Source organism: Phoca vitulina, unplaced genomic scaffold (assembly GCF_004348235.1).
Source record: "Phoca vitulina isolate PV1807 unplaced genomic scaffold, GSC_HSeal_1.0 scaffold3, whole genome shotgun sequence".
Taxonomy (NCBI): domain Eukaryota; kingdom Metazoa; phylum Chordata; class Mammalia; order Carnivora; family Phocidae; genus Phoca; species Phoca vitulina.
The window spans coordinates 15,029,434-15,052,271 of NW_022589706.1; the positions used below are offsets into that span (position 1 = coordinate 15,029,434).

The window sequence follows — 22,838 nt, forward strand, 5'->3', positions numbered from 1 at the left end:
TGGGTTTTCTGAATACAATGAAAAGGGAAAGTACAACGGGGATCCCTGCACAAAAGAAGTTCAAAGTTCTCTGGCAGAGATCTCTTCTACACAGATGGGAGTACTTCTGAGCGCATCTCCGAATACTGCTGCCTTTACAAGCCTCACTTGGTTTTCTGTTGTATTACACATTAACAGATGTGAAAAGAAAGCGAGGTCAGTGGTTCAGCGGCTCGCGGCACGGCAGTCGTTGGTGTTAGGAGGTAACTGTGGGGTGTGGGCTCACCTGTTGTTTCTTCCCTTTATCTTGCAGGCCGGGAGGTTGTAAAGTCTAATGATTAAGGAGGCGGGCTTAGGAATCGGAGTCTTGAGTCTAGATCTTGACTTCGCCATTTTCCAGCTCTGCCACCTTGGGCCCATTACTTAGCCTTCCTGAACCTCGTTTCCTTATCTATACCGAGTGGGCAAATTCATACCCATCCCACGGCATTTATACGAGCATTGAATAAAAAATGCTATATGAGAAGGCGTTTTGCAAAGTATTCTGTGGCAAGTTCGAAAATCCCCACCCAGACAACTTAAGCAAAAGGAGAATGCACTGACTGACAGCCTAAAAACAGAGCTTCAGGTATGGCTAGATCCAGGGGCTCACACTCTGCCATTAGGTCCAGATTTCCCTCAACTTTTACTTCGCTTCCCTCCACATTGGCCCTGTCCTCAGGCGGGTTCTCCCTTAGTGGGGCAAGGGGGCTGCAACAACTCTAGTCTTTCTAGCAGTACCAGGGAAAGTGTCAATGCATCTCCTTGGCTCTGAATGATCCTGGAACCAATGCAATGTTTTGATTAGTCACACGCCCACGTCTGGAGCAAGAGGGGTGGAGTCAATACCTCCTGGATGGAATGAGCCCTGGTTTCCGAGCAGAGAACTGAGGTGCTCTTGCCAAAGGAAGCAGGAATAGATGTTTCCGAAGCTGACTGCCCACCAGAATGACCAACTTTAAAAAACAACAACAGTTCTAGGAAGCTGGCAATGGATTCGCTCAGCCCGGGGTGGAGCCTCGAAGTCTAGATTTTGAAAAAGCCTTCCTGCTGCCAAGACTAGTGTTTGGGTCTCTAGGGCGCACCCCCCCCCCCATCCCTCCCGAGCTGCAGTCCCTACTCCGCACTGGATGGATCTGTTGACATCCCCGCTCCCTCCCAGAGTCTGAAGCCCCAGATGGCAGGGGCTCCTGCAGCTCTGGGTACCTGGCCTGGACTGAGCACCCACAACCCATTTGCAGACAAGCTGCCTTCTCCCATGTGGGCTTTCCTGGGAGAGAAAAGCTTCTATTTCGGGAAGAGGTTGCCGCGATGGAGGAAAGACCATGGCAGCAAAGGCGGGCAGGTCACCAGGGGTGGGAAAGGCTCACGGTCCCCTGGGCCACACACGCTTAGAAGACTCCAGCATAACTTGAATAAAAAAGCGACCACAACAGGGATGGTGATGGTGTGTGAGCGTGCCGGCTCGGCGTTAGCATCAGATCCCCATTTTACAGATGATGAAGGGGAGGCCCCCGGCAAGGGGTGGGGGCTGGTCCAGGAGCACAATTAGGGAGTGACACAGCTGGGCCTGGGCAGCCTGGCCCACGTGACCACTAGCCACCTGCCCCTCACCTCTCAGAGGGCTGGCACCAGGGCTGGGGGGGGGGGGGCATCACGCATATTTGCAAGTGGCCCATTTCCTTCTTAGTAGCATCCAGCAAACCTAAGTCAACAGCGGAGGAAATCAGGGGAGAGCAAGAAAGAGCCCATTGTACACCTCTCCAAAAAGGCTATTTTCTGCCGACTTCTTATTCCCCCAGCTGCGTGCTGAAGGTCATTGGCGACGTCTGCACAAACCAGTGAAGTCACAAGAAGGAAAACTTGGCCGGGGAGCCCGAGGCTGGGGAGGGCGGAGGTGGAGACAGAGGAGGGTGGAGACAGAGGAGGAGGGGGCCAGGCCACTGCACACCCGGGGACGGGGCCTCCTGACCCTCCCTCAGTCAGCCCAATGGCCTGCCTCCCTGGCCGTGACCACTCCCGTGGGCCGGCTTCCCCTCGAGCCCACAAACAGCCCAGCCGCAGGAGTCCGCCCGCATTCCTGTGAACGCTGGGCGCTGCTCCCTACTTCTCAGGAGGAAAGCTCTCTTGGAAGAGCTGGAAAGGTGGGTGCCAAGTTCAGGTTCATTTTCTTCTTCTCAGAGGGTGCTTTTTATGAGTTTGGAACTGGGGCGGGGCATGTGGCCTCTGCTTGGAAAAGCACTTGATCGTCTTTTTGAGAGGGACCCGTTGAGGGACAGAACCTGGCTGCTCTGAAGGGGGTGAGTGGGGAGGGGGGAGGGGTGAGGGGGGAAGCCTCAGGGGAGAAAGGAACTGTTGTCCTTTGTACCTGTGAAGGCCCGAAGCGGACTTTAGGGTTAGAAAAGAGAAACTGGAGGGAGGAAGGCCACCTCTCTGGATGTTGCATGCCTCGGGGGCCGGGACCTCCTAGGGCAGAGCCACCTGCTTAGGAGAGGGCCTGGCTGGCTCAGGCTCACCTCCAGGGCTCCTTCTAGGAATGAGCCCAGGACCTGGGACATCGGGAAGGTGTCAGAAGGGTCACTGTCTTCCCAGATCCAGACCCAGGAAGGAGGCACAGGGTTCGTGGCTTGCTTTGTCCTCTTTCTCCGATAACCTGTCTTCCCTTCCAGACCAGGCACATAGCCCCCCCAAACCACGTGGTCATTCACAGCTCAATCTCGGGGGCGGGGGGGGTAGTGTGCGTGTATGAGATGGGTGAGCCTGATGTGGACTGGCCTCAGGAGGCAGAAGTCAAGGTTTAGAACCACGGAGTCAGGGCTCACCTGGGGTTGCGGAAGAATTTTTTTCTTTTAAGAGAAAAGAATCTGCTTAGACTGTTAAGTATGACCCAAGCATTCTTGAAAAAGAAAGTTTCATTGACACACCCCAAACAATCTGTTTTGGCTCTGTTTTTAAGGAAGAGCTTTCTAACTGGCAGAGCCCTCCCGAGGGGCAAGACTGCTGGCAGGGGTGGGAGAGGCGATGATGATGATGGAGAGCTGGAGACTGAGGCCTGGGATGGTCCCCCACTCCCGCACGCGCTCCCCGGGGCTCCAGTGTGGACCCCCATACCAGGCCACGTCTGAGGCGGTGGTACCCTTGACGTCACTTTCTGGGCTTCTCCTACCTTCCTGCCACTCCTTCTTGGAGCCTTTCCTGGGCACCTCCTCCTCCCATGGCTTCAGTAGCATCTCTCAGCTGATCGGCCTGGAACTTCTATCAGCGTTCCCCTCTGGTCGCTAAAAGCTGCCGGATACCTACCAGGCTCTGTGCTGTGTGTCCCTTCAGCTGTTCAGTGTGCTTGGACCACACACTTTTAAATCTTGCCGTCAGCGGCTTATCGAGTATGTAACCTTGGGCAAGACGCCTGCTTCTCCTGGCCTCAGTTTCCTGCTCTTTGGAAGGGGGATAACAGTAACACCCACCCCACAGGGTTCAGGTGAGGCTTCTATGACTCGACAGAGACAAAGTGCTTTTAACAAAGCCTGTAGGTGTGTTCGGTAAGTGTTAGCCCTTCACACTGTCTCTCTGAAGCCTCACGGCAAGCCTCGAAGGTACATACAATTATGCCTATTTTGCAGATAAAAAAAGCAACAAGGCTCAGCAAAGAGGTGGACCCCAATTAGCTTTTAGTCCAGCAGTTTCTCTGGTACTCCGCACTATCAGTGAGTCCAGAATCCACTCTTTTCATCGCCATACTAGATTGGCTTTACGTAATGGTTACAGAAGGAATAAATACCCCACCCTGGAACTTGCTTTTCAAGTGGCACCTGCCTTTGAAAGCGCAGCTGACCTGCAACCCAGTTCTGTGGAGAAAGCACTGGTCCGTGAGGACAGACTTAAAACTATGAAGACAGCCTGCCATATCTGTCTCACTAAATCTTCACCGTGATCCTTGGTGACATTACCTTATTTTGCGGGTAGCTGAGACAGAGTCAGTCACTTCCCCACAATATCGCGATTAGCATACGTTGGGATTGGGATCTGAACCTGTGAAACCCTGGCTGAGTCCCCGAGTCTTTGATGGAGCTTAAAAAAAAATAGTAATTCATGCCCACTGAATCAGAATCCCTTGGGCGAGGCTTGGGCATGTGACTTTTAAGAGCCAGAATCCAATGTGCCGTCAACACTGAAAACCCCTCGCAGCGACATTGCCTCTCCCAAGTGCCAGACCCATGTTTCCAAACGGCTACCGAACACCCGACCTGGGCACTGACCAGCGGGCTCAGGCTGAACAAACCCTCTCTCCCGACTTCTCAGGGCCTCTTACCACCATGCATCTGCCCATCTCCCCTGCTGGGCTCCCACATCCTCTCCATCCCCGCTGTAAGCGCTCTTCAAGATGTCTCCCAAATCCATGGCCCCTGCATCTTTGCTGCCTCCATCTTGGTGAAGGCCTTCATCAGTTCCAGTTTGGGTTGAGGCAACCAGGCAACTCATCTACTTCTGGCAGTCTCCATTCTTCCTTTTCTGTGTCTCTATCTCTTACTGGGCTATCCCCACTCCCTCTCCCCTCTTCCCTCCATCCCCAAAGACCAGCCCATATCCTTTCTCTGGCCAGGTTAATGAACTAAAAACTATCTCATCGCCGTCTGCTTTAAAATTTCCACCGGCTCCAGACCCCCCACCCCGCAGCTCAATATTCACACTCCCTAGCACAGCAAACCCAGGCCCTCAGCCCCTGGTCTAAGTTCCCTCCTCCCTGGCCACACAGGCCATGTTGCAGCCACACAAATTTTCCCCCATCCCTTAAACACACCATACCCTGTCATGGGCTGTGAACATGCACGTTGCGCCTCCTGCCTGACACGAGCTTCCAGCCTGGCTCAGCTCAAAAACTGCTTGCTTTGTGAGACCACGTTCAAATGTCATCTCCTCTGGGAAGCTTTCCTGGAGATCCCCTTGGCGGTGGGTACTCCTTCCTCTGTCCTTCCCAAGTACAAGACTCCTCCATCTTCAATCACAGGATGGCGTTAGAATGATCTGATGACATGTCTGTCCCTCAGTGAATTCCTCAACCAACAATCACGTATTAAATGTCGCCGACAGCCAGGTGGGGGCCCAGGTGCTGGGGATGATGAGTAAAACCGAGTTTCTGGCTTCAAATCTATTGTGCGCGGCAGAGAAGAGGGGATAGGGCACTTCAGAGAGGGGGCACCGCTCGTGCAAAGACCAAGAAGGCAGGGGCAACAAGTCTTAGTATGTCTGTAACGAAGGATGCTTGGCCAGAGTGGCAGGGGATGCGGTGGGGTAATCAGGGGAAGCAGGAGGTCTGGAAGGGCCATCCTCACGCGTCCTGAGATGCTCCCCTGATTGCCCCAAGACTCCCTCCACGTGATGGAGACAGGACTGGAGAGGGCCATGATCACATTGCTGGCTCAAAGAGATCCCCATGACTTGCCCGAGATTGTGCCAAATCCATCTTTACACCCTCAGCACCTCACCCAGGTCCTGGAGGACAGCAGGCCCAGAGACGCAGGGGAGAAGGCAGGAATGCCCACCGGGCAAGGAAGCACCCCCCCCTCCCCGGCCCCGGGGTGGGGGCAGGTCCCGAGACTGCCCGGTGCCAGGGACTAAGGCTCGCTCTGCCCCACCCCTGGGGGGGGGGCTGCCCGCAGGTGCCCGACTCCGGCCATGCTGGCCCCGGCGCTGCTGTGTGCCTGCCTTCTGCTGGCGGCCCCCGCCTCGCGCGCCTGGCCCGGCCCCGACCCGGAGGAGCCCGGCTCCAGCACGGCGGCGCAGATCCGCGACATGCACGAGAAAGTGACGGCCATCTGGCAGGAGCTGACGCAGCGGCGGGCGGCGGCCGACGGCGGCCCGGACGCCGCGCTCTACGCCACCTGCCGGGTGCAGCCGTCGGCCACGCTGGACGCCGCGCAGCCCCGGGTGAGCGGCCTCGTGCTCTTCCGGCAGCTGGCGCCCGGCGCCCGGCTCGAGGCCTTCTTCGACCTGGAGGGCTTCCCGGCCGAGGCCAACAGCTCCAGCCGCGCCATCCACGTGCACCAGTTCGGGGACCTGAGCCAGGGCTGCGAGTCCACGGGCGCGCACTACAACCCGCTGGCCGTGCCGCACCCGCAGCACCCGGGCGACTTCGGCAACTTCGCCGTGCGCGACGGCCGCCTCTTCAAGCACCGCGTTGGCCTGGCCGCCTCGCTCGCCGGCCCGCACTCGATCGTGGGCCGCGCCGTGGTGGTGCACGCGGGCGAGGACGACCTGGGCCGCGGCGGCAACCCGGCCAGCGTGGAGAACGGCAACGCGGGCCCCCGGCTCGCCTGCTGCGTGGTGGGCGTGAGCGGCCCGCTGCCCTGGGCGCGCCTGGCGCAGGAGTACGCGGAGCGCAGGAAGCGGCGGCGGGAGAGCGAGTGCAAGGCCGCCTGAGCGCGCACCCCGCCTCCCGGAGGGCCCCGACGCCCTTCCCTTCCGCGCGCGCCCGAGACCTGCCCCCTGCCTGCCTCGAGTCTCTCCCTCTGCTCCCAGAGAGACCCCCCCCCGGGGTCCCAGTGCTGCCATGGCTGAGGTCTCCCCCCAAAGCCCCTCCATCCCGAGGCCTCCAACCACGTATGCTGAGACACCCCTCTGCCTCCAGAGGCAGCCCCCGGCCTCTGAGACGCTCATCCTGAGCTCTGAGGACCCCCACAGGTATTGAAATACCCTATCTGCCCTCCCCAAACCCCTCCCGCCTCCCCCAGGTCCCTTTCCACCCTGACGCCCCTAGCCTCAGTCCAGGAGCCCTGAAATCCCTCTTTACCCTAAGGACTCAGCTCCTCCCACCCCGTAGATTCCTTCTGAGGCCCCTCCTGAGGTTACCCAGACCCCACGCCCGCCCAGCCACCTCTCACGCACCATGCCAGCTCAAGCAGCCTGCGGTTAGGCGCCCCTGCCCGGTGCCCTCAGCTGTCACTCGCCCACTGCCACCCCGCAGAGAGCTGCTCCTTTGGGAGCTGTTTGGCAGTCTTTGTGTTGCACATTAAAACTCAGCAATTCAGACTTGCATTTGGGGCCTTGGTTACTTATTTTGTTTGTCTGAGGCTCTGCTCCCAGGCTCAGCTAGTCTTTGGAAAGAGCAAAGATATTTCCCAAATCCCCACAGGATTTCTCCTTATCCTCCTCTCTCCAAGTCTGCTGGCCACGGTATTCAGTCTCTGGTTGGCATGTCTTCTGTGTGGCTCCCAAGATGGAGGGCACCGGGATCACTCAGGAAAGTGAGGGGAAAAAAAAAAAAAAATGACGGCTTCCTGGGCTGGAATCCAAAGGGAAAGATGGACATCTATTTGCAACAAGCTTCCTGGTGATTCTCAGGCTGGAGCCACCGGCCTGGCACACGGCTCATGCCACCTCACTGGGCCTTGGGTCTCCTGGCATGGGCCTCTAAGTGCAGCCCGAGGTCCACTTCCCAGATGGCGGGGAGAGGGCCAGTGAAGCAGTCGAGCGGGCAGTTTACAGGGAGGTTGGCATTGCTGTCTGAAGTTGCTGGCCTTCTCCAAGACCCGGACAAGGACAATGTTCTCCTTCTTGACTTCTTGACACAAAGGCAGTTGGAACAATGGAGCCCAACGGCAGGCTGATTTTGATTAGGACTTGGATGTTCAGCCTCTCTTTTTGAAAGCATAATCTATAGACACACTAGATCAGAAAGTGCGTCCACCTTCATTTATTTTATTTTTTTAAAGATCTTACTTGTTTTAGAGCGCATGTGCGTGAGTAGGGGGAGGGGCAGAGGGAGAAGGAGAGAGGGAATCCCCAGCCGACTCCACACTGAGCGTGGAGCCTGACGTGGGGCTCGATCCTAGGTCCCTGAGATCATGACCTGAGCTGAAATCAAGAGTTGGAAGCTTAACTGACTGAGCCACCCCGGTGCCTCTATCCACCCTCGGTGATTGAATAAAAGCACTCCCAATAACTTTCTAATGTCCTTGGGGAGACCCACTCTAGCTGCAGGTTTTCCACCCTGGTTACTCAGAGGCAGCTTCCATTTCTCCCAGCCTCTCAAGGCAGTGAGTCAAATGGAACCTTAGCCAGAAACCTATCCCCAGTGGTTATTTTTGCTTCTTACTAGGACTAACTTGTTATTTAAAAATCTTTCCTTGAACCCAAGTGACAACCGGAGAGAGAGGTTTTTGCCTGGTGGCTGTTCCACCAACTGGTTCTCACTGGTTTGAAGTATTAACTTGAACTGGGCAGATCAGCACTGAGAGGGAACTAGCAAACGGAGGCTTTAAATACCCTGATCCCAACAGATGTGTGTGCCTATCCCCACAATTAAAAATTGTGAAAACGAGGCAGGAATCACAGAGGACACACAGTGGAGGCATCAACACCCCATGGATGGATGCCCAGCACCCCATCTTCGACTCTGCTGCCCCATTATAGGTTAATTCAGGATCATCAGGGGAGGTTTGGACTTATTTTTAGGAGACTGGTGCTTCTCATCACTAAGCTTCTGCTGTAGTCCATCTGGGCTATCACAAAATATCACAGACTGAGTGGCCTATAAACAACAGAAATTTGTTTCTCACAGCTCTAAAGACTAGAAGTTCAAGACCGCGGCACCTGCATAGTCGGGTGAGAGCTCTCTTTGGGGTTCACAACCATTGACGTTCACTGTGTCCTCACATGGAGGAAGGGATTAGAGATTGCTGTGGAGCCTCTTCTATAAGGCTCCCCCCATCATGACTTTGGGACCTCCCAAAGGTGTCACCTCTTGTTACCATCATCTTTTGGGGGTTAGGATTCCAATGTATGAATTTGGGGGGAACACAAACATTCAGATCATAGCATCTTCTGTTCTTAGTTTCTCTTTTCACTACCCTTGGCCCCCCACAAGACTAAAGAGATACCCTAGCAGACCCATTCCTTTTGCTTTCTGTTCATTAAGGGGAATTGGATTGATAAACTATTCCGTGGGGCTCCAGAGACAAGAAACAGAGAAAGGAAATAATAGAAGGGTAAATTACAGTTCACTCTAAAGGCAAAGGAATGCATCTAGCAGGGTGGTTGACAGCTCAAGTAGAAAGGCCTGTTTGGAACCCCAGCTCTGCCACAGTTAGAAGCTGTGTGACCTGAGTTAAGTTACTTCACCTCTCTGGGCTTGGGTCTTCTCATCTGTAAAATAAGATCATCATATTGTTGTGAGGATTAAATCAAGTGTTATTTGTGACAGCTATATAGTGTAGCACGAAGACCTAAGTATCTAGCACATGTCTAATTAATAACAATGGCTAAGGTCAGAAAAATAGTTACCTACGAATGGATTCGACTACCTTGTAAGGTAATGAGGGTCCTGCAACTAGAAGGATTCAAGTAAAGGAAAAGTTGCTTCCACTTAGGTTTGTAAGAAAGTTTCTGCATCCATGAAGAAGCTGGCTGGGATGAACCTTGACCCCAGTTCTTGGGGGGGGGGGTTCTGAGACGAAGGAAGACAGGCAGGCATCTGGTTAGGGTTAGGGTTACAGGCAGGCATCTGGTTTTGGGCCCAGAATCTGATGTGTGCCACCAAACCCGCCCACTGGACCCCACTTGGCCCCTGGAGGCTATTTTTACTCCTCTCCTCTTACAGATCTGTTTTGTTAATCTCCTTATATTCGCTGTTTTGACTTCCCAGCCAGCTTGCTAATCAGTTTGCCTGCTTGACTCACAGGGTTTGCATTTGTCACTGAGACTTAAACACACACTTGTTTTGATTTCTTTTTGTAAAATTAGAAGCGTTTGATGTAATGACTGTACCTATAGACACAGCTGGTAAAGTGAGAATAATGCTCAAGTTTGCACAGTTTAAACACAATGTAGACAATAATTAGAAATGCTATCTTTAGATGTTTAGGATAAGCTTTTTCTCAGAATTGCAGTGAATGTTTTCCGAGTGGGGCTTTTCAGTGCGTATATATACAGAAATACTAAAAACGTAAGAAAATAGAGCAAATCAGTGAGTGCTTTGGTCAACTTGAAAGACGGCAGGAAATAAACCAACTGATTTTAGATCTGGCATTTTTGACTGAATGCATAAAATCTTTACATTCTCCATAATTTTCACGACTGCCGTATGATCTAATAATTTTAGGTGACAGATTGCAACTGATAAGTTGTCACAATATTCTAGAAGGAACGCTCAGCCTATATCGTTGGCCTGCAGTGAGGGTGGAGAGGGAAAATGGTGCGAATGATAAAGATAATCATCTAGATCAGGAAAATTACTGCATGTTTATTTCAGGTAACAGAAAAAAGATATAGTTATACTACATGATGATCGTAGAAACCAATAACACAGGGTCTGCAAATGAATAGAGGTTACTTCTTTCTTTAAATTAAACTACAAGATAGCAGCTGGTTTGTTTTTTTTAAAGCCAATTGTTTTAAATTTAATAGGCTATCACTGGCCTCGGCTAAGATGCAAAATATATTCCTGGGCTCACATAGATTCCAGAAAGCCGAACTTGTCAGTGTTGTACAAACTTTCCCTATTAAAAAAAGTCCCACTCAGTCGAGAGGTGATATGGAATGTAAGGCAGCGCATGTGTACCTATCACTTTAAATTGCCTTCATGCTGTATCAACTTGCTTTGTTTTGTTTTTGTGAGCAATCGTAATATCGAGAGACAGGTCCTTCTTATTTTTTCTGCTTCTCATTTCTAATTAGATTCACTACTGAGCTCTCTATTGCATCTCTGATTTTCACATTTTTCTCTGTTCAGAAAGACATCTGGAAAAAAAGGAATATATTAAAGTAGTGAGTTAAGGGGAATCTTTTGGCTTCTTGGCATCCTAACTGAGCCGTGTCATGGTACCCTCAGTATTTATTAAGGAGGGAGATTTTTCCAAATGGAGGCTTCCAGAATGAAAGCAAAGGGCAGACGGAGAAGGTGCTCAAAGAGAGGACTTTTTTTTTTTTTTTTAAGATTTTGTTTATTTATTTGAGAGAGAGAGACAGAGACGGAATGAGCAGGGGCAGAGGGAGAGGGAGAAGCAGACTCCGCGGAGCAGGGAGCCCAATGTGGGGCTCGATCCCAGGACCCCGGGATCATGACCTGAGCTGAAGGCAGACGCTTAACAGACTGACCCACCCAGGCGCCCCAATAGAGGACTTTTTCAAAGAGAAGTAGGATACCAAGCCATCCAAAGGGCTGCAGCAAAGCGATGGAGCCAGGAGAGGCCCCATATTTTGGAGGAGCAGCAAACCAAGAGGGGTGAAGGCATGCTGTAATTTTAAGGAAACAAGGAAGATAACACCAATGAGCAGGGAGCTGGTCTTGGAAATTCCTTAAAGAAGAGGTTGAACCTTTTATGTCACATGGTGAGTAGGGGTGTAAATGCCCCAGTGGGACTAACACATCCAAAGATTCACCCCAACAGGTGAATGACTGATGGCAGAACCCTTTTCTAGAATTCCCTGTCGTGATGGTGGTGTGTGTTGGGGATTGAGGGCACAAGAGGCGCAATGACGGGAAAATGCATTTCGTTTAAGATTGCCGAGTGGGAGGAGGCTCCAGCCGGGATTGAGCTGAATGCCACCAGGAGCCTCCTAGCTAGAGAGGCTTCTGGAATAGCTGTGTGAGGTGAAGAAGCTGTGTGAGGTGGGGTGGGGGTGGGGGAGGAAGGTGGGCAGAGGAGGCATGGAAAGAGGAGTTAGGGATGAGAAATGCCTGGAATAAAAAAGCCAATCCATTTCTAGGGGCCTTAATTAAAAGAACGACACACGCTCATATGTAAAAATCCACACCTAAGGGCTCTCAGGTACAGAGCGGTCACAAGAAAGGCAGGATGTGCAAACAAGCTTTCATTAAGAAACCTGTCGGCTCTGTTTCATTTATCCAGGCTGCTCTGCATTCTGCTGGCAACTGAGCTGGAAAAATAATGGAAGGACAGACACACTCGAAGAGGCAAACAAAGGTGGGAACGTCCCAGCTACAAAACAGAACAGATGATAAAGCAGCCAGGGGAGAGCGGAGATGAGATGACATTCTTCTTAACAAAAAACAGCCACTGCCCCGCCCCCCAGCTCCAGACTCATGAGTAACGAAATATTCTGGCTTTTTAAGGGAAGAAAATGAAACAAAATCAGATGTGGGGTTCAGAGACAATGCTGCTGGTGGCTTATTTAAATCTATTCTCAACTTTCCTCTACTGCTCGATTTTGTTTTGCTGTTCACCCTTTTAGAGTCTGCATGTCCAGGGACGGGCCCTCCCCAGTTCACTTGGTGATCCTGATGAGTCCAAGCCCTTCTCAGTTAATTCCATCTCCCTCGCTAGGGGTTGGTTTAGACATAGGCTTGTGATAATTCTGACCAATGAATTGTGACAAGAACTAGGTTTCTTGCTCTTATGCATGCACGTCCGCACATGCACACACACACACACACACACACGCACACACACATATGCATGCACACACATGGGGAGAAACTTCCTTCTTGCCTTTGGACACAAACGTGAGAACAGGTGACTGATGCTGGAGCTGTGGCAGCCATCTCGGCAGCTTGAGGGTGTAGCTGGCCATGAGGCAGGCAGAGCAGAAAGATGGAAACCCAGATCCTTGATGACTTCTTGAATAAACCAGCCCCAGAATACCCCACTTCTGATGTTCTCGTTATGCAATATAATTCATTTTCCTACTGTTTAAGTTTCTTAAAGTGTGTGAATCATAGCGGAGCGTGCTCAGACTGATGCAAGGCTAGCTGGTGGAGCAGGGGAGAGAACGCTGTGCACTTCCACAAGGACTCTCAAAAAGACAAAAGACAGCCATAAGTAATTGCTGAAACTCCCTTTAATGTCTGTGGAACAGAGGAGCCATGTTGGGCTGGAACAGCAGGGGTGGGACAGAGTCACGTGTGTGTATGGGGCATTGTCAAGGTTACTCATATGACAGGATCAACTCATTGGCTCCAATTCCATCTAATAACACAAAACCCTCCCAGGCGGACTGCATGCACCGTTTGGGTTATCGCTCCCTCGGACCGCCCCACCCTGAACCCCACACTCCCCGGGACTCACAGTAGTGTTCCTGCCCGTGATGGAATGTGGTGGTGTTTCTTATAAGCGCTGCTTTCCAGAAGGTGATGGAATGGGCCCTAAAGATGTGCACCTGGCCGACTGTGTGTCAAAACCAGCGCTTCCGTGGGGAGAGATTTTTCTTTTCATTATGATTGTATTAAATCTGGCTGTGATTTCCTTTGGTGGCTCTGGCGGGCTATGCAGTAGCGCTGAACATTTGCAGAGAGTTAAGGCCTAGTGCCGCAGGAGAATTATTTCCGTGGCTGCTGACCTGTGCAGACTCTGCAGCTGCAGAAGCCACCTCCCCGGAGAGGAAGTCGAGGGGGCGGGTGTGGGGAGCGGGGAGAGGCTGAAGCACAGAAGGATGCCTGGGGCATCGGGGCCTGATGGGCAAGGGGCACATGGTATGTCCAGATCCCAGCTCCTGCGTCTAGGAGCAACAGTGCACCGACTTGGGCACGCCCCTCTTCCACTATTGGGGTGACCTCTGGTGAGTGGGAAGAAAGCAGCTGGAGGCCCACCCGGGCCCCAAACTGGACCTTCTTGCCTCCACTTCGCTGTCCTTCAGGGTGAGAGCGCGCAAAATCTGACAGAGCTCCTGCTCCACGAGCAGAGTAACGCCGGAGATGAAATAGGGCAGGGAGGCATCGGGGTGGGCTGGCTACCCCGTGCGGGGTTCACACCTAGGATCACGTACCTGCTCTACCCGCCTGATATTTTGGATGAATTTTCAACTTTCCCACCTCGGGAGCCTCTCTTTTTCCTGCAGGAGAGCCTCTCAAAGGAGTGATTCTGGTTCTTAGGGGTGTTTTGAGCTTTGGGATGTGGTATCAGGCCTTTCTGGGGTGATGAACTGAGTTTCACTCAAAGAAAGGTCTGTCGTTTGATGGGCCTTCCATTTTCTGCAGCTCCAGATGTCACCCAGAAGAGCTAATTTTATCCCTAAGGAAAGAACCAGGAGGGCTGACGCCCCCTCCTCTCCCAGCCTGGGTTCTTGGTTCCACAGTCCCCCGAAACGGGCTGTAATGAAGTTATTTTGTTTTCCTCTCTCTTGCCACTATCGGGCCACGTGCTCTGCGTCTCGTCTCTAAGATCCGGCCCGGTACCTGGCGGCACAGGGGAAGCAGCCTTAACGCCCCGCAGGGGGAGTGAAGGGTTCAAGGTTTCACATGGCTCGGGAAACTGGATCGGCCCTGAGCAGTTTCCTGCCCCAACTGCTTATCTTGTCCCAAGCCCCACACCCACCGCTCCATGGCCATAAAAACCCTATAGGCAGCACGGGTTGAAGGCAGAGAACCAGCATTCCCAGGCTCTGGCTCTTATCTCAGAAACGAAAAATCAAAATACCGCTGGAGTCCCCTTCCCCCCACTCTTCTCCCTCCCATCACTCCGGGTCGCCCCTTCCCCCCACTCTTCTCCCTCCCATCACTCCGGGTCGATTAATCCTTCAGAATTACAGGCTGGAAAGCTCAGCTCTAGCAGTCAGCAAATGGGTCTCCACAGGGGCTGTGGATTTCAAACCGGAAACCCCACCTTCTGAGCCCGCTTAAGCCCCTCTCCACCTGCCAGTCGGTGGCATGACAGACAGTGCCGTGGGCAGGGTGCCAAGAACACCCACGCTGGGAGGTCCCCCCGGGCCCTGACATGATGGAGCGGAGCCGCGAGCCCTCTGGACCCATTATGCTCAATTACACCTTTCTCTCCAGCCGCCTAACCATTACAAAGACGGGGACCTGATTAAAAACCCCATCCGTTTCAAGCTCTTCCCATAATTTTGATCGACAACATTAAACGCTAATAGAAAAACATCTCTAATAAAACCAACGCTGACAGAAAGACGGATGCCGAAAACCAGCCATATGGCGGACCGAATCTGTGCCCGGCCGTGTTCGCAGTAGCGTGTCTCCGGCAGAAAGAGATGACACCGGGAAGCTTGAGGACCCGCATTTAATAAATCAAACTGTGTTGGCATCATCAGAATATTCACAGTTTGCCACAGGACCTGGGTCTCTTCTCACTTGCAGGCTTGGAAGTGTGTTAGGAGAAAGCAGCTTCCCAGCGCTGTTCTGATGCTTAAGTCGTTACCGTCCCCTGCGCCTTAGATGTGTCACCGTGCGGATCCCTTTCCCCTTCAGGTTTTCACGGCGCTCCCCGTGCCGCCACCCTCTGGGGTCTCCTTGCCGTCCTCTGGGGTAGAGCCTTCGGCTGCCGCCTGGCTGGACTCAAAGGAACCCAGGCAAGATTTGGGGGCCTCCCCCTTGGAGGCCAGGCTTGGCGGGGCTGTCCCCATCTCGTGCCTCCGAGCCTCCCCGGGACTCGCTCTTCGGACGCCTTCTGGTTCGGCCTCTGTCAGTCTCATTCTTTCCCCTCCAAGCCTGTCCATTCCTTCCTCCTCAGACGCTACCCGCAGTGATGAAGGATGAAAGGGTTTGCACTGTTTCCCGTGGTCGTGATTTGCCGCGGAGCGGACGGCGGGCCCTCCAGCATCCTCCGGGGCTGTCAACGCCTCGGTGGCTGCCTGGCTTCCACCTCGTTCTGGCTTCTGGACCTCCCCTGAAACAGACCCGGGACAGCATCAGACCTCTGGCAGGAGGTCAGCCCTCGCTGCCTCTCTCCTCCCAACCTCAGGCCCATGTCACCGGGGCTCGGAGGTGGAAAGTGCCGCTGCAGGGGATCACGGGACCCACGTCAACAAAGAAAGCAGCCACCCTGGTGACTGCCGTGTCATTCATGGAGGGAAAGGGACCCTGTGGCCAAGGTCATCACCCATCCCTTCCAGGCGCTTGGTTGTCTCCTGCTTCCTGCTCTGTGCTTCCTCGTGCCCGTCAAGCATCTACATTGAGGACAAAGGTTCTGTAGATTCTGCGGCTCAGGAAAGACCTGGGGCCTTTAGTCATGAAAAGGGGTGCTGGTGGCCTTCCAGGTGGGGAAGAGAAGAACAGTGTGGGAGGGATTTAGTGTCCCCCATCCTCCCACTCATTCTCCAACAGCACCTCATTCTTCGGTGCACACTGCTGATGTTTCCTCAGCTCCCCACCCCTCCTAACTACATTGGTCTGCCCAAACCTCTTCTCTAAACATCATTTTCGATCTCGACTGGAGGGGGATGGGAGAGAACGGGGTCCTGAGAACTGGCATCTAGCCCCATTTTCCTACTTATTCATTACTTTGCGATCAGGAGAACCTGTCTGGCCTCCTTTCCTCAGACACAAAACAAGGGGCAGGACTCTCTGATGTCCCTTCCAGACCTAAGCACCTGTGGCCGTGCAGGACAGAGACACGCTTGGGGAGCAACCTCCCAGCATCCAGTCCTGTGCATTCAACACCAGACTCTGAGGTTCCCAGAAGTCAAGATGTTCTTAGCCTGCAAGCCAAACAGTGGTGACATGCATGGAAGCACCTCATGGGGCTGATTTCAGGGGCCAGGGCTCTGGGGGACACGTCCTGGTACCCCCAGTGGGACAGAGTAGAGTCCCACCACCATCGGGCTGGCATCAGACACATGCGGATGGCTTCAGGCTGACAGCTGGGACTTGGGGAAGTGGAGGGAGAACTCAGGACGATTAGAAGAAGCTGACCTGTTCTGACCATGCATTTTCCCGCTTAGGACTTTTTGCCAGAGCCTAGCTGCTTGTGGGATATATTTTAATTCCTTTCACTTAGGTCTCTGACAGTGTCCTACCCGATCTGCTCCTGTTTCAGCCCGCAGCCTCATTTCCTGTGGTTCTCTCATGTCTGTGTGTCCTTCTGTCCATTCTGTGCTATCTTTCGGTCTCTGCAGGCACCTGTGGATTCTCCCTCTCTAAAATTGAATCATAGCAGCTAACGCTTTTTAGGTGCTTTTCTGGGCTGGGCTCGGTGCTCAGCATTTTACCTGTTGATCTTATTCTAGAATGCAAGCGGGGGCCTCACCTGACTTGTTCACAGTGCTTGGCACATTCTAAGGATTCAAGAATGTTTATGAAAAGTTCCTCACTTTCCTTTTTTTTTTGATGGGAGTATAACGTACATAAAAGTGCGCCGACCGTTACGTCTACAACTCACTGAATTTCACACCGTGGACACACCCATGGAACCAGCAGCCAGGACGAGAAGCAAAATAACCAACCCCCTATAGACACTTCCCAGTCTATCTACTCCCCTGGGCCCCTTCTTAGTCACTTTCCTGCCAAGAGTGACCACTAGCCTACTTCAGACACCAAGGATGAGTTTTGCCTGGTCCTTGGTGTTCCTATACCAGAGTCGTATTGTATATGCTGGTTTGTGTCTGTATTGTTTTGTGTGTATGAGATTGATCCATGTTACAGTCTGTAGAGTGGGTTCATTTGAAGGTGTCACAACAAATATTTAAGTATGGAATGAAAACAGGCAATTCACAAGGAAATACAAATGGATGGCAAACGAGAAACGATGACTTCACTCTAACTAAAGATATCTAAATTGCAAAGAGATGCATTTTTTCATCTACCAGACTGGCAAAAATGAAAAGGTTTGATAAAGCTCAGTTTGGCTGAGGATGTGGGGAAACAGGTATAAGCACACGTTACTTAAGAGAATAAAAATGAGCAAAACTCTTTGACAGGGTATTTAGGCAACAATCCCAAATACATTTACCCTTTCACTCAGTATTTTCAGGATTAGGAATCTACCTATGGATATTAGCCCAAATATTTCAAGATGTATGCACCTAGATGCTCACTATGACATTGCTTTTTTAAAAAAGATTATTTATTTGAGAGAGAGGGAGAGACTGTGTGAGTGGAAGGAGGTGCGGAGGGAGAGAATCTTCAAGCAGACTCCTCATGAAGGAGGAGCTCCACATGGGGCTCAATCTCACGACCCATGAGATCATGACCTGAGCCAAAACCAAGGGTCGGATGCTTAACTGACTAAGTCACCTAGGTGCCCCATGACATTGTTTTTTATAGCAGAAACCTGGAGAGAATCTGAGTGCTCATCAACAGGGGATTCTGCATATACTTGCTGAGCCGTAAAAATTTTTTTGGCAGCATACACTAAAACTTGTAATTCTCCTCTAGGGAGCAAGCTGAGGGTCAGGGCAGAAAACAAGGATGGAAAAAGGCTTTAAATTTAACTTTATACCTTTCTGTGTCATTTACATTTTCTTTTCTTTTTATTTATTTATTTTTTAAGTAGGAGCCCAGCTTGGGGCTTGAACTCAAGACCCTGAGATCAAGACCTGAGCTGAGATCAAGTGTTGGACGTCAAACGTACTGAGCCACACAGGTGCCCCCTCTGTGTCATTTACATTTTAATCACCTGCTTGTATTACTAGTTTAAAAAGGTAAGATATGCAACTTCCAAGATTTTGTCACCAATTAACATCTCGTCTTTCCTTTTTTGCACTAAATTGTAGACCTAAGAGCCTATATCCACTGCTTCCAGTTCCCAGTGCTGATTCACAACTCAGATCCTTCAGTCTGCCTTGTATCCTCCCTACCAGTGAGCAAGCTCTTGTCACCACACCCACCGCCCCTTTCTCAGTCCCCTCCTGCCTCCTCTGTAGCATGTTTCTTTCTTTCTTTCTTTCTTTCTTTTTTTTGAAGATTTTATTTATTTATTTGATGCACAGAGAGAGAGAGCACAAGCAGGGGGAGTGGCAGGCAGAGGGAGAAGGAGAAGCAGGCTCCCTGCGGAGCAGGGAGCCCAATGCGGGGATCGATCCCAGGACCCTGGGATCGTGACCTGAGCCAAAGGCAGACGCCTAACCGACTGAGCCACCCGGGCACCCCTCCTCTGTAGCATGTTTCTGATACCACATCCTCCTCTCAAGCTGTTTCTCCCTTTGGTTTCCAAAACACTGTGTTCTTCTGTTTCTCCTCCAATCTTGTTTGGTGAGCATGCTGTATTAGTTTCCCATAGCTGCTGTAACAAATTACCACAAATTCAGTAGCTTAAAAGAACACATTTTTTTTTCTTATATCTCTGGAGGTCAGAAATCCAAAATGGCTTTCACTGGGCCAGAACCAAAGCCACACGGCCTTGGAGGCTCTAGGGGAAGATCTGTTTCCTGCCTCTTGCAGCTTCTGGCGGCTGCCGGCACTCCTTGGCTTGCAACAGCATCCCCCAGTATCTGCCTCGGTGGTCACACTGCCTTCTCTTTTCTGTGTGTGGCAAATCTCCTTCTGCCTCCCTCTTACAAGGAGACACATGCTTCTACTGAGGACCCACATGGATAATCCAGAATAATGTCTCCATCTCAAAAGTGGGTAAATCAATCACACCTGTAAGTCCTTTTGCCCACTGAAGGTGACATTTACAGGTTCCAGGAATTAGGATCTGGAATCTTTAGGGGCCACTATTCAGCCTACTCTGCATGCTTCCTAGTTTCCTTTGTCTATCCCAAATCTCCTTCTGGCCCCTCTGATTCCCAACCCCCCCCCCCCAACTATGTGCCATGCATTTCCCTTGTTTTCATTCACTCTCACTCACTGGCCAGCTCATGACCTTAATTCCTGACCATGAGTACAGCTCCCAAATCTATATGCACGGCTCTGACCCCTTTCTGTCAGACATACACACCCAGGTTTCTAGCTGCCAACTGGATGCCCCCACTTGGATGATCTGGAATTCCCCTCGCCCCCAAACCTCCCCTGGTAGATGTGCTCATGCCTGCCCTATCAGTACCATTCATGGTAATACGGGCTTCACACCCTGAAGCCACCCACATTAGTGTCCTTCCCTTTTCTATACCCATCAACCGCCAAGTACTACGTATGTCCTTCAGGGCTATGAACCGAACTATCCTCTCCCCCACCCAAATTCATATTTGAAGCCCTAATCCTCAATATGATGGTATTAGGAGGTGGGGCCTTTGGGAGGTGATTCAGCTTAAATGTGGTCATGAGGATGAAGGCCCCATGATGGGATTAGTGCCCTTTAAGAAGAGAAAGAGACACCAGAGTTCTTGTTCTCTCCCTCCCTCTCTCCCTCTCTCTCTCCCTCTCCCTCTCCCTCTCCGTCTCTGTCTGTCTGTCTCTCTCTCTGCCATTGAGGACACAGCAAGAAAGTGGATGTCTGCAAGTCAGGAAGAGAGGATCCTCACTAGACACTGAACCGGCCGGCACCTTGGTCTTGGACTTCCCAGCTTCTAGAACTGTGGGAAATAAATATTTGTTGTTCAAGACACTTCCCTGATAGTATTTTGTTATAGAAGCCTCAGCTGACTAAAACACTCATAGTTTCTTGCATCTGCCTCTTCCTCTCCTTTCCCAAGGCAGACCCTCTGCAGTCACGGCTTGATTTCTAAGGCTTCCCTATATAAATCACTAGGTGCATTTCCCAAAATTTCAGCTGGATTTGACTTAACATCACCTCAGCCAATGAACGGGTAAGCATTCAGAAAACAAGCGCAAACCACTCCTGATAGTTCATAAACCCAGCCCCTGGCAGGCGATAGCTACATGGTGACTATTAATAAGATTTATATGAATTTTTGAGGATTACTTATATCATTTAGAAAGACTGAGTATTCAAAAGTGCATACATCTAACTACATGTAGCCTAAAAAGTCGATAAGATCTAAAAAGTTTGAATTAAAATGCAGCCTAGAATTTCTGCAACATGTAACAATATTACTCTATGTGCGTTCCATTTTAACTGTCAGATGGTGCATAAAGGTATTTGTTAATAAGAATAGTATGTGGGGCGCCTGGGTGGCTCAGTTGGCTAAACATCTGCCTTTAGCTCAGGGTCATGATCCTGGAGTCCCGGGATCGAGCCCCACATCTGGCTCCCTGTTCTGTGTGGAGCCTGCTTCTCCCTCTCCCTCTGCTCTTCCCCCTGCTTCTTGTCTCTCTCTCACATAAATAAATAAAATGCTGAAGAAAGAGAAAACTATGTTAAAAGTATGTTTTGAACAGCTATTTATTTAATTAAATAACTGCATGTGATTTTGAGGCTTTATTAACCTAATCAAGCATTTACAAGGGCTGAACCCTGGTAAAAACTCTGAGAAACTCCAGAAGCAATGAAATATTAGTGAGTTTAGATGCACCGGAAGTCTGAAATGAGACTGAGATGAAGGGGATGCAGGAAGAGATGGTGGTAGATAGAAGAGGTGGATGTGATGCTTGGCACACTGGAATCACGGGGCGGGGTTGGGGGGTGGGCGGCAACTCAACCTGGACCACTGTCCCCACACCCCAGGCCCCATACCTCTGGTTCTTCTGGTTCAAATCTGCTTCCCACATTCAAAAAAAGCCGTTTTCTTTCTCTTTAGCCTTTCTGATGTTCACAGACAAAGTCCCAGGGGCAGAAGTTCAACCAAATCTACTTTATACTTTCTAAAGCCTGTATGTAGTTACGGACAGCTATGTATTACTGTCCTAAGAACTCACAGACCTCGGGAAGTACTGTACCTGAAAATGAGACCATGACTTGTCCTTACAGTGAAATTCACGAATATGTAAATGAAGGAATGATGCAAGCCTTGATTTTTGAGAAAATAACTATTCAGATCGGTTTTGGCTTGGATAATGTAACGTTCATACCTAACAGGTTTCTTTGCTCCTAGTCTCCCCCTGCTCTAATCCAGATGGCTTGGAGAGGGACCTTGCCTCGAGTTTTGCTACTCAAGGTGGGGTCCGTGGAGAGCGGTGGCACCATTGCCTGGGAGCTTGTTGGATGTGTAGGATCTCAGGTCTTGCCCCACACCTACTGGTTCAGAGCCTGCGTTTTAACAAGATTCCAGGCGATTTGGGCGCACATGACAGTGTAGAAAGCACTGAGAGCTTTAACACAAATCTGACTATGCCTTTCCCCAGCTATCAACCCTTCTAAGGCTGCTAACTGTCTCAGGGACATAACCTAAGCTCTTGGCCTGACATTCAAGGCCTTCGATGACTCAACCTCCATCTACCTTTCCACCTGACATCCCAACTCTTGCCCTCGTATCCCTACACCCCAGCCACACCTAACCCTTCATGGCATCCCAGTCCTGCCCTCTGAGCCTCTGCTTAGGTGGATGATGCTGCCATGGCCATGGTTCCTGTATGTATCCAGATGGCCAGCTTCAACAGTCAGCGCGACCTCCATCTCCACTACAAAGCCTGTTTGATGAAATCCGGACAAAAAGTAATCTCCACAGTGCCCTAATCTCCACAAAGCTGTGTCTAGACCCCCAAGGGAACTTTGTACTTTTTACTTTTTCACACTTAAGTTGTTACTTATGTATAGTTAGCTTATAAAAATCACCTGAAGTATAAAATCTTACCCGATAAACCTTACCCATGTTCTATAGTGGGGACTCAATAAATAGCTTATTAAATGCTTGGATCTATGGGCATACATATGAATACATGAACAAATGAGTATATTAGTACATATATGTAAATGCCTTGCATCAAAAAACGAAAGCAATCCTTGAATTTATGGTATTCGTTCTAAGTTGTATTCAGGTTGCTACCCTAAAAGTTCTTAAAAGGGCACTTCCGGAAAAAAAGACTTCTAACTCACACGAACATTTAGCTACATCTGAGGTAGCTCAGGGCAGCAATAACATCATTTTCATACTAACAAAAGAAAATTTTTATTGTAGTTGTACAAGTTGAGCAAGTTTCCAGCACAGGGCAAGAAGCTTTATTCAAAAGGAATAAATTATGGTCTTTTCTGCAGTTAAATTTTTCACCAACATGAGATGAATAAACTCCTTCTGGAAATTACTCTTATGAAATTACTTCTTCCAGGACACTTAATAGTATATTCTGGTGCCCCTGAAAAATTAATTAACCTTACCTGTAACAACCTAACCCCTAAACCATTTGCGGTGTTTTTACT

General features: G+C 50.8%; 2 protein-coding genes across 4 annotated transcripts in view; one reads left to right on the plus strand and one right to left on the minus strand.

The window, feature by feature from the left end:
• The first annotated feature begins 1,957 nt into the window (after positions 1–1,957).
• SOD3 (superoxide dismutase 3) lies at positions 1,958–6,696 on the plus strand. The gene is made up of 2 exons (XM_032400111.1): positions 1,958–2,162; positions 5,676–6,696. Exon 2 carries the CDS (start codon positions 5,692–5,694, stop codon positions 6,433–6,435), a length of 744 nt encoding a protein of 247 aa, XP_032256002.1. The 5' UTR covers positions 1,958–2,162; positions 5,676–5,691; the 3' UTR covers positions 6,436–6,696.
• A 5,068-nt stretch (positions 6,697–11,764) lies between these two features.
• CCDC149 (coiled-coil domain containing 149) overlaps positions 11,765–22,838 on the minus strand; it is a 102,845-nt gene continuing 91,771 nt past the window's right edge. The window contains exon 12 of one of the 3 annotated variants that reach the window (XM_032400108.1): positions 11,765–15,593. In XM_032400108.1, coding sequence (XP_032255999.1) covers positions 15,172–15,593 — 422 coding nt within the window. In that variant the 3' untranslated portion in view covers positions 11,765–15,171. The remainder of the gene's footprint in view (positions 15,594–22,838) is intronic. The other 2 variants (XM_032400110.1, XM_032400109.1) reach the window with 2 other exon arrangements.

Coding starts and splice junctions, on each gene's coding strand:
- SOD3 (XM_032400111.1), top strand. CDS start 5,692: ATGCTGGCCCCGGCGCTGCTGTGTGCCTGCCTTCTGCTGGCGGCCCCC.